This window comes from Empidonax traillii, unplaced genomic scaffold, assembly GCF_003031625.1.
Source record: "Empidonax traillii isolate 1590-97213 ecotype Southwest subspecies unplaced genomic scaffold, ASM303162v1 scaffold75:size1520028, whole genome shotgun sequence".
NCBI lineage: Eukaryota > Metazoa > Chordata > Aves > Passeriformes > Tyrannidae > Empidonax > Empidonax traillii.
This window is the reverse complement of record NW_020955268.1, coordinates 393104-405233: the sequence shown is the minus strand read 5'-3', so window position 1 is coordinate 405233 and position 12130 is coordinate 393104. Positions and strand designations below refer to the sequence as shown.

General features: G+C 35.0%; 1 protein-coding gene across 1 annotated transcript in view; it reads left to right on the top strand.

Annotated features, from left to right (window-relative positions):
• FBXL17 (F-box and leucine rich repeat protein 17) overlaps positions 1-12130 on the top strand; it is a 279442-nt gene that overhangs the window by 174772 nt on the left and 92540 nt on the right. Inside the window, exon 7 of the mRNA XM_027880835.1 lies at positions 11706-11782. Within this exon, the coding sequence (XP_027736636.1) occupies positions 11706-11782 (77 nt within the window). The remainder of the gene's footprint in view (positions 1-11705; positions 11783-12130) is intronic.

Here is a 12130-nt window from a genome sequence, read left to right as displayed (position 1 = left end):
GTTTATTACTGTAATGCAATATAACATTACTGCAGGAAAACAGGAAAAGATAGATCTGCAGTTAGGTGATTTCATAGATTTTTTAATATTTTAATAATAACAGTTTGCTAAAAAATCTATGGAATGTTAGTTTAGTGATTAATGAATACATCACAGAATTCTTGCCTCTGCTCTCCAGAGAGGCAAAAATACAACACATGAAAATTTCCTGGCTTTTTTAGTAGGTAGATTTTCATTAACTACATAATTTCCAATGGCTTAGACAGTTACACCCTTGTGGGTCCCGGTGATTCAGTTTAAGAAATGATTCAATGCTGTTTCTGGTTGTCCTGCAGCAGAACATGATAGTCAGTGTCATTGCTGAAATGCCATTAAGGCATCAGATGACTATTTCTGTTCTCTTTCAGTGCAAAGTTAGCTGAGGCTTGTCATAATCTAAACTTAGACCGTAAAGATTTAGGATATTCACATCAATGAACTGAGGAACTCAGCTTGATTATACGAACCATTGGGTTTGTTAAATGCCTTGAAAAATTAAGGAGAAAAAGATATTGAACTAATAAAATTAAGAAACTTGTTCTTAATTTTTTTATGTTGTTTTGGGTGGAAATTGATTAGTTTTTAACAACTAGGTAGCTTTTTGGTTAGCCAAGGAAACAGTAATCTCTGCAGATGCAAGTGCAGGCAGGTATCACTAAGTTAATGTTTCTTTTACAAAACTAAAACCAATGCTGATACAACAAATATAGTAATTACCAGCACTCTGAAGGCCTGACAAAATCAGAACCCTCTAAACAAGACTCAGGGGACCTTGAGACTGGAGAGAGTGAAAAAAGTTTCTTCATTTATAACTGAATGTGTAGTTGCTCAGTTAGGAAATTTCCAGCTACTGAGAACTGTCATGTTTTCTCACTACAGTTTGAAAGGGTACAGTATATCCTAGTATTCTGTCTAGGCAGATTATTTTCCGGTAAGATTACATGAAAAGTTACCCTGTTAAGTACTTTCAGAATTGAATAATATTAGGTGAAGTTCATACATTATTAGATGGTATTAAAATCTGCATTTAGAGAATATAATTGGCAATCTACTAAGATCATGACACACAGAAAGAAGCAATGCTCTTTCAGCTTCTGATAAATATATTTGCTAGTATCTTGTCTGAGTTAAAAGGAGGCAATTTTTCTTCATACAAAGCATAGACAGTATCATCAAGCTTTTTTCTGTTGCATTCTTCAAGCAGTGTACCAGTAATAGAAGTGCCAGCCAGCCAGCCTTATGGAAAGGAAATCATTAGCATTTTATGAAACCTTCTGAAACTTACCTTTAAGTGGCTTATTTTGGTTTTGGGGGTTTTTTTGGTGGTTTTTTTTTTTTTTTTTTTTTTTTTTTTTTTTTTTTTTTTTTTTTTTTTTTTTTTTTTTTTTTTTTTTTTTTTTTTGTTGTTGTTGTTGTTGGGTTTTTTTAGAGTAATTTCTGTCTCAGTGCATTCTCTCTAGTTTAAAGTAAATTTTCTAAGAACCTTGGCATTCTTACCAAGATTTAGAAATGTTCTTCTTGGCAAATCAAGGCCTTTTAAGATTTTAGTAAACATGGAGGGTTTTTTTTTCTAAGCTAAAATTTGTATACCAAAAAAATGTCTGGTAAGATATTATGTGTGAAGTATGAAGTATAGAAAACTTCACATACAAGCTTTGCTGCGATGCTGCCCTTTGGGTGAGACCTGAGAACTGCAGCATTCAGCTATTGCTCACATTCTTTAATCTCTCTTCTCTGTAACATTTGTCCAAAAATGCATTGAGCTTGATTTTTCTTTCATCAGTTTTGCTAACTTCAGCAGAATTAAATTAATGTAACAGATCTACCAACTTGCTCTAATTTTTAAAGAGAATTGGACCCCAAATCAATTCTGAAGATACATGAATTATGGTGAGTACTGGATTTTATTTCTTTCCTCTTTGATTATCTTGGCTCTTCTTCTGCTCCATCATCATTTCATATAAGCAGAAATTTTCTACCAGCTTGAATGTCCTTCAGCAGTAGAGGAGAAATATCAGATATGATGATAGGACTGTTTTGCAGAAAGCTTCCTCATATCCTATAAAAGACTTCACTTCTTTTTCTGTCTAATGGAAGAAATTACCTCTCCATGTAAACCTTGTTCATCTTGTCTAAATTTAGATCATAACTCTTAGCAATACTGTTGTTCCTGTGAATGGGATTGAGAATATTTATTGAAACTTTTATCAGGATTTTATGTTTTCACAGAACTGAGCCTTTACCACTATCTACTCACTGTCTATTTACAATTCAGTATAAAAATGGGTTTATACAATATGTTTCTATTTTGGAAAGGAGAAAATGAGGCAGAAGTTTTGCTGGTTTTTTAAAGTTAGCAGGAGGCACCCTTGATGAAGTCCACATGACCCATTGACCGTGATGTGCAGTGTCATTTCAAGGAAGGATAGTCTTTAAATGAATAGCTGGTAGAGGTTAGCATTTTTTTTTTTCTGGATTAGAAAAGAAGTAAGAGATGCAAAAGGGATTGAAAGAGTAAGTCTCAATAGAGAAGATTAGCTATTTATGTGCCAAGCTCAGTGAAGTGTATGTCAGCCCCTGTGGTATGAAAATTAAGTAGTGAATGTGATGAAATATTCTTTCATATGTGTGCAGTCCTTGTTTAGATCAAGAAGTACAGAGCTGTATAAATATGGTATTTTATTTTCAAAATATCAGGTGAATTTTTTTTTCATTTTTATGGAAGTTTATCCAAGCATTCCAAAAGGACACTCTAAAGAATAGTTGTGGGAAGTTATAGCACAGCAGTACAGTTCCCATTTCTTACTTTTGCTCTTAATCTTGGAAGCTTTTTCTTTGAAAAAAGAGGTCTCTTTTTATCTTACTTCATATACTTTATACTTACTTCATATACTAAATCCTAATGGAATAGCACAAGACTACTTAAAAAAAAGTCAGTCCAAACCGAGGTCACTGTAACTTCAGGAACATCTTGGGGCCTGAAGCATGTAAATATAATCTCTAAAAGATGAGGAAGAATTAAGGCTACCCCCCTGCTGAAAGCGCAGTCTCTTCCCACACACAAAATGGTGCAACTGAGCTGGTGGTCACCTTTGTTTGGTTTTGTACTGAGAGAGAGTTATAGCAATACTTGAAGCTTTTCTTGTCCTGAAGGTCCCTTCTCCTTTACACTTCTCTGAATTTGCAGCATGTGTGATAATCTGTGTCAGCTCCTTTCCACGTGCAGCATCAGTTACTAAATCATTTCAACTACAGAAGCTTCAACCCTTCAGAACACACATTCAACCTCTGAATGTCACCCCACGTTCTCTGTACACTGCTGAGACAGTGGGACCTCAAATATCTTGTTTGAATTCTCAAGGATTTGCTTATGTGCATAGAAATTGAACTTACAATTTGCAAATTCCTGATCTTATCTGTAGCTACTGTGCAGAAATCATTTTCTAAATTTGTACATTTTTGCATTTGCATGTAGGCAGCATTATGATAGTTACCTCTACACTTGTCTTAGGAAGTGTGACATCATGACATTAACTGTGTGAAGAAGCAACATGTATGTAAGCAATTCTTTTTCTACACCAGTACTCTAATCATAGAATCATTAAATGGCTTGTGTTGGAAGGCACCTTAAAGATATCTAGTTCCAACCACCTGCCATGGGCAGGGACAACTTCCACTAGACCAGATGGCTTAAAGCCCCATTCAGCCTGGTCTTGAGCACTTCTAGAAATGGAGCAGCCGCAGCTTCCCTGGACAGCTTGTTCCAGTACCGCACCACCCTCGCAGTAAAGACTTTATTTCTGATATGTAATCTTAACTTACTCTCAGTTTGGAGCCATTCCCACTTGACCTGTCCTGTATGTCTTTGGGAAAAGTCCATTTTTCTTGTGGGTTTCCCTCAGGAACCAGAACACTGCAATTAGGTAACCCCAAAGCCTTCTCTTCTCCAAGCTGAACAATCCCAGTTCTCTCAGCCTTTCCTCATAGGAGAGGTGCTGCATCACTCTAACCACCTTGGTGACCTCCTCTGGACTCACTCCAACAGGTCCATGTTCTTCCTGTGCTGGAGACCCCAGAGTTGGATGCATCACTGCAGGTGGAATCTCACCAGAGCGGAGTAGAGGGGCAGAATTCCCTCCATCACCTGCTGCCCACACTGCTTTGGATGCAGCCCAGGACACGCTTGGCTTTCTGGGCTGAGTGCACATTAATGGCTCATGTCCAGACTCTCACCCATCAGCTCTCCCAAGTCCTTCTCAGCAGGGCTGCTCTTGGTTTTTCATCCCCCAGCCTGTGTTGATACTGGGGTTGCCCCAGTCCAGGTGCAGCTTCTTGCACTTGATCTTGGTAAGACTCATGAGATTCACATGAGCCCACTTCTAGAGCTCTTCTGGGTCCCTCTGGAGGACATTCTTTCCTTTAAGTCTGTCAGCAGCACCGCTCAGTTTGGTGTCATCTGCAAATTTGCTGAAGCTGCACTCACTCCCTTCATCTGTGTCATTAATGAAGATAGTAAGTAACACTGGTTGCAATATGGACCCCTGAGGGACACCACTTGTCACGGATGTCCTTTGGGACTCAGAGCCATTGGCCGCTCATAGCAGAGTAATTCAACAGTATCATACCAGGAATGCAAATGTTTTGCCAGTATTGTAATAGAAAAGCAGTTCAGGAAGGAAGCCACTGTTTGGTTTTGTAGTACAAAACAATGCTTGCTAAGAAATACGCATTGTCTTGCTGGTAGTTAACAGTTCCTTTGTTTTGCTTATGACAGTAGACAGGTTGCCACAATGGATGTAGGAAGCTGTATTTGAAGTGCTGTATCAGATAGATCTTTTCATCTCAAATGTGAATTCCAAAATACTACAGAGTTCTTAAAAAATAAAGAGATACCATTTAATTATCTTCCAGACTTTAGCATAATCAGCTGTAGAAAATCAGATTTATGAGGGGTTTAGAATAAGATTATTTTTCCTAGCTGTTTATTTCTGTTAAATCCTTTATGGTACCCAGTTCCTCCAAGCCAGAAAGGGACCAAAGGCCACCTGGAATACTACTACATGTAAAAGTCAGATAGCGGAATTAAACAATTTGCTAAATCTCTCCTTTCTTGGCTTAATTGCTTGCTGGATTTATATGCAGTCAGGGTAACAGGAGGCATTTAATTTTAGATAAGACTACTAATAAATATTTGAAAATAGATATTTGTTGCTGAAAGACAGGGCATAATAGCTTAAGCACAGAGCTGATTCATTTATCTGTGCAGCTCTCTGACTGGAGCTTGCATGCACCTGACTAGCTCAGAGCGCAAGCGGACACTGTGGGACTTGTCTGCCCTCACCTCTGTTATTTGTGAGTTCCAACATGAAAAAAAAGCTAATCTGTTTTCCTATGCTGTAAGTGGCAAAACTGTTTGGCAAACCTAATTTTAAATTACATCGATTTTCTTAAGAATACCTCCCTGCTAATCACAACTTAATGACTGCTTTAAGATAATTGCTGCTAACTTGTATAACTAGTGACACTTTGCATATTGGCTCCAGACAAAAAGTACTCTTCAAATTCTGTTTGTTTTTTTGCTTAAAAGTCTTATCCTGTTTTGCTAGCTCTGTGATTAATATTGTTTCTTATAGATGCAATTCTTGGTGTTGAAATTAAAGACTATTTTAAAATACATATTTTGAATGTGATTCTAATGTTAAAATGGCAGTAAAAACTGTGTTCTAGGCTAACTGAAAGACAAATAAAAATCATACCTCTTATTAGTATAAAGTGACAGTAAATAAATATATTGAAAGAGATATATTGGTCATAATGCAAATAAAACGATCAGTGAAAGAGAATCCTGAACAAAGAATATGTATCAATCAGTATATGAAGTTCATCATTTATTGTTATGAGGTTTTATAGATCTCTCTGTAAAATGTTAGTATTTTCATTATGTTAGCCTTTTCTGAGTGCAGAAGGCCTTGGAATACATGAATTTTTCAAGACTGTATATGCTTCTGCAGTAAGAGGTTTGGTTTTGTTATGGGAGAGACTTGGTTATAGTGTTGCATTATTGCCTTCCACTGGAATATTTAAGTCATCAAACCAATGACTGTATTATGTGCAGCTGCTGTTTTCTGCCTGAATTTAACCATTGAAACTATAATTTTTGAGGAGTACTATATATTTCTTTGTGCAAGGTTTCTAATTTCTAAGGCATATTTTACTATTTCTATTCTTCCCAAGCTCTCTCTGGCTTCCCCGTAGTGCTCTTGGTTATGTTTTGTAAGGATAGTAAGGTGTACTCATTTTACTGCTTAAAAGACAAATGCTTGGCTGTCAAATGCAAAGCAGACATGTAAACAGTCTGATGTTCATTTTGAATCTTAGGTAGTATGTTAGTGTTTTGCATTTTTTACACCTCTGTGGTGAGGGAAACTCTCCCTCAAATTGTAAACTCATCAACATTATATGGCAACTCCTGTTAGCTTTGCTCAGGGCTGAAGAGCATCTCAGACTGTAACAAGGTCTCCCAGGACCACTTACACCACAAATACTGTACTCATATTTTCTCATTAGGTCCTTTCAGTTGCCACAGGTAGAATTTTCCAGTGTTTTTAGATGTAGACCCAAAACATAAAAGCTCTGTGTACATATATATGTATAATAAAATGGTTTTCTGTAACGTGAGGATCTTTATTATCTTTTCTTACACGTCAAAGTTTGCAGTTTACTTCATTTGAGTCAAAGAACATAGGTTTCTGTTGGCTAAGAGAAGAAAATTAAAGGATTTTGAAATACTCATTTTTTTCCCAGTTTGCTGGAGTTTAACTTTTAGCTTTACATTTTGCTGTACATTGGGGAAAGTCATACACCTTGACTATGACAAATCATTGTTTAAATTTATTTGTGGGAAATTATCAAGAGGATGGGCCTAAATTTGAAGTTAATCAGTGGACATATCTATGTTTCAGTCATACAGTTCTGTTACTTTTGAAGAGACTTATCGGAGAAGCTCTATGCCTCTAAATCTTTGTACATTTTAATAACTTTTCTGCTCTTGTATACAGACCAGGTGGGAAGAGCAGTACACACAAGTACATGTTAGTGGACAAATTTCCATAATTTCTGTAACACAGATAGTTTTATTTTTATATATATATATATTATATATATATATACACTTGCACATTATACCTATATCATTTTCATTTTGTGATTTATTTTTTTTTAGCTTTTCAAGTAGAAAGACATCTTTAGAAATTACAACAGTAAGAGGCAGTCTTAGGTTTTTGTTGTTCTCTGAACATAATGAATTTTGGGATGCTGATATACTGGTATGTTCAACGTCACACTGCTCAGCAAGATTAGTTATCTTACAAACTTCTATTTTAAATTAAGAGTATGTAGGTATGTTTTTAGTTATATTCATGGTTTCTTAAATATTGTTTGATTGACTTGTTTATGTGAAATCAGTTTGTGCTCTTTGCCTTTTCCTTGTTTCCAATTGCATTGTAAATTATAGCAGGTTAGTGGGGGACCTGCTACAAGACCCAGTGGCACATTTTGCACTGGGAGACGGGACACACACACACGAGAGATGTGACCCACAAAATGGCGTTTACTGAAACAAGAAGACAGCTTATATACAGGGGAACACAGAAGGTTCAGGAATAGGGGTAGGAACCCAGCTAGGAACATCAAATCCTGATGATCCAAATATCAATTACTGATATGGGGACTAGGAGGGATAGGCCACTGGGGTATGTCAGGTTACTTAGGGGGAAGGAAGAGCTAGGGGAACAATGGAAGAATTGTCCTGGGTGCACGGACAGGGGAATTTGCTGAGGCTGCAGTGCTGCGGCCTTGTAGTTGAGCTGGTTCCCAGGCAGTGCTGCACAGCTGAAGTTGCTAGAAATCTTCCAGAGAGATCTCTTCCTCTAAGCCTTCCTTGCAGCGCTTTTTCATCTCTCTCCACGCTCTGTAGGCCTCTTCTGGTCCACCCCCAACAGTAAATTTCACAGTGCATGATATTATTTCCTTGCTTTTAGAATCAAATGCAATAAAACTGGGTTGCCTATCAGTCTATCAGAGAACACCATTCATAAAATATTGAGTAGATCTAGGGAAAGCTTGGCATAAGCATTTGTTAGATAATATTTACATGTTTAATGAATAAGCAGTTTCTTCCTAAAATATTTCATGTAGTCTCTTATGATGCTTTAATGTGTTACATGGTTCTAAGTGATACTCATTTACAAAGTAAGAAGTGAAAAAATTTTAACTTTTGCCATCTCTGATCCCAACATATATATTATCAAAGTTCTAATTATAGTTTTATTTCTTTATTCCTTGGCTAGTGAAACCTTGTCTCATTTTTGGTAATAAGTTATTTTGAGTGTGAAAGTCTCTTTTCTTTCTGGGAGATTGTTTATATTTTAATACATTTTGTACAGCTGATAAAAGCCAGTTCGGTAATCTTGAGTCAAGAAATTCTTTTAGCCTTGGCACACAGCTTTTACCACAACGTCCATGTTTGTCCCCAACTTTCATGGGACTCATTTTTCTGATTTGCTCACTTCCTTAACTTGCCACTGCTTTAAGTAATAACTTTGTTTCTTTTAGTTACTAGCATAATGCTGATTTTTTTTTTTTTTTTGTTTTAGGTTAGGCTTCTTTGTTGTCTAATTCAGCAACATTGTAAATATAAATACTTCCAATGATAGATATGACAATAATCTGACATCATTTTGATGGATTATTGCAACAGAATCCTTTCTTTCTAGAAAAGGTTAATTTAATTTTGTTCTTTTAACCTTTTTCTTTGCTGTCGTATTTAACAAAGATTAAAAGGTAAAAGTAATAAATGCACAACTACTCTTATTTTTCTTTATGTTGTGAAGAAGTCAGTTGTTAATAGCAATTATGTGTTGTGTGACCCTCTACAAAGTAGAGACTGATGAGGCCATGTGAAGTGTTTCTCCTGTTTCTGAAAGTTGATTCACATGGGAATGATCTTTAGAAAGGACAATAGAAATTAAAACTGGAATTAGATTGACTTATGCAAGGTATAGAAAGCACACAAAAACCTCTATAAATTCAGTATTTCAGCTATGTATTTTTTCCCCAAACTAGATGTGTCATTACCTCCTTGTTTTAAATGTTAGGTGATTTTCATATTTTCAAGAAACAAAAGGAAATGAGGCTGTCAGAGCTCCCTTTTTTGCCTTTTTTCTTTTTCTTCTTCTTTTTTTTTTTTTCCCTGTTTAATGAAGATAGCTGAAGACTGTGAAGGTTTTTTTTTCCCAGTAGGAGAAAGTGAACTGTATTTCGTTTAGACTTGAGGATGTCACTGAGAACAGGATTGGAGTCACTCAAGCCACTTGAAAAAAACTTTAACCCTTAGAGCTGGTTCTACTTGGAAGGATTAAAGAATACAATTATAAAGGCCACACAGTCAAATACTTTTGCATTTGCACAGATAATACAAGTTTGACCCCCAGTGATTGAAAAGGTGTGTAACTGCGCTTGTAGTGAAAATTAGGTATTCTTTTATGTCATCTTGACTGTCTTGTGGTGGTATTTTTACATACTGACTGCAGTACTGCAATATAACTTCTGTTAAATTAATGGTCTCTCAGTAAATAAAAATTATCAAAAATAATTTGAAAACTTTTAAAACCATTAGAAAAAAAATCAAAATGTTTTTCTAGGTTTAGAATTTTTATCCAAAGTGTTTCATAGCATCATTACTCTGCTAAATGATTTATGTGATAAGAATTAATAAAAGCTTCTTTTAACCTCAATATTGACTTTTCAATTATATCTTATTTACTGAAATGTCTAATGAAAATACTGCTAGTAAAATACATTATAATGATTTTCTGTTTATTTATATTACTAATATTAGCAATAAAATATCATTATTAAGTATTTTTCTGGAATAAATAATAAAAAAAAATTCCTCTTGGTCTAGTTATTTCAGTAAGCCAGTTAACAAAGATGAATATATTCTTCAAAATTATGTCTTACAGGAACAGAAGTTTTTCATGTGTTAAATGCTCTAAATTTTGGTCTGTTTTTTAGGAAAATAACCTGATGAAACACATAGTTCTGAGTTACTTTATATTTAAAAGCATAGTCCTGGTATAATTTCTAAGAGAAAAGTGTCATGCTTGCTAAGTTTTTTAGCAGAGAAGTTATGGGTTTAAGCAAGTGTAGAATCTGGAGGTTCAGCCTATTTTATTTCCATGTCAGAAGTTACCATGCTAAATATTACTTTCCTTTCTTTGTGTATTTGTAAAGAAAGGCAACCTTTTCCCAATTACAAGCATTGCAGAAAGTTGCTAAATATTAGGCTCTCGCAGTTGTCAAGGGTTGAAAATTTATAATAGTGTTACAGGAAGTATTATTAAGGTACTCTGTCAGAGGTGTGCTGTTTTATTATTATTAGTGAATTTTCATTGTATATTTTAGAAGGAAGCAGAGAGGGGACAAATAGATGTGAAGGACTGTTGTTCAGTTATTTCTTATTGTAAACTGTCAAAATTAGATGCCTGCTTCTAAAACCTAATATTGACAGCATGAACAGTTAAATCAGATTGGGAGATAATCTGTTGGTAGTGGTAAATGGAAGGAAAGGTCCCTGAGGATGTAGGTGTATTTTTCAAAGTATGACAAATTCAGCAATACCTATTTTCTTAAAAGTTGGCAAGTAATTTAATTTTGTGTACTGTACCAGGGTTGATTTAAGAGTCAGAGTAGGTGATTGGGTAATTGACCTGAAAATTAAAGTTGAATATATTGGATCAGAAGAAATTTATACAATTTATCCAGTAAAATACACTTTTAAAAATGTCTCTATGTAGAAAATAGCGCAGTAGTCATGCTAGTTGATCTAATGAACAGCTGATCAACATTACTGGGACTGAAAGTATATGTTATGAATCTACGATTTTTGAGTGATGTGCTGTAAACAATGCGGTTGGAAACACAGCATTAGACTTGGTCACAAGTACATAATAAGTTCATATTTCATTTCATTAATTAATTCGTAATAATTGTCTTGCTTACAGGAAATCAAACAAGATTAATGTAAACTCTGTGTTTCATTGCATATTCATCACAGCTGTGATAATGCAAATGAATGAGCTTCTCACAGTCTTCTCATCTATACAAGCTTCTCTAGCAATGTATTGGAACACCAAGAGCATTTCAGGACCTGGTGGATGCTGACTCATGCAGTAATCACTGAAGAAATACAAACATGAATTTAAAATTATATTTTGTTACATTTTGTGTGCATTACAGTGCATTTATAGTTCTTCCCTAGAAGAAAAGGCTTAAAGCTTAAAATTTGCTATAGAAACTTTCAGAAGTTACACAGTAATTAAGAAATGGAAATTCACATTTTTGTAATTTTCAAAAAGACTTGTCTGTATACATTTCAAGCAACTTACTATTCATAGATTTATGGAAATATTCATATAAAGTCGTTCAGTTTAAAATACTATTTTTCTGCAGTGCATACATGTAGCCATATGCATTTTCAGCAAAATGTATGGAGCAATTTACGATATAAAGAAACTGAGATACAGTACATTACACCTGTGGATTGTGCTCTTGCTATTTAAAAATTATGTATTGTCTTTTAATGGTAATTTTTATGTGTCTTCCAGATGTGTGGAAGTGATCGCCAGAGAAGGACGGAACCTGAAAGAACTGTATTTAGTATCCTGTAAGATCACTGACCATGGTATGTAATATACCTATGTCTATATTTTTTTTAATTATATTTTATATTTTTTATTATTATATTTTAATATTGAACTGGAGGTCGCAGGGACTCTTATAGAAAGTGTCGGAAATGTAGAGATAAAAATTTTCTAACCTTTATTCATAAAAATAGGAAATGTACAAAAAGAGGTTGACATGCTTAAAAATACACGTAATTAGAAGTATGAAAGTCAATGTATGTATTTGCTGCAAAATATCCTTATAGAATTGGCAGTTACTGGGCAGTATGGGTAGAGTCCCTTTGGAATTATCCTGGAGACCAGGAGAGCATTTGAGAGAAAATCCAAAAATAGGTATTTCTAGATGC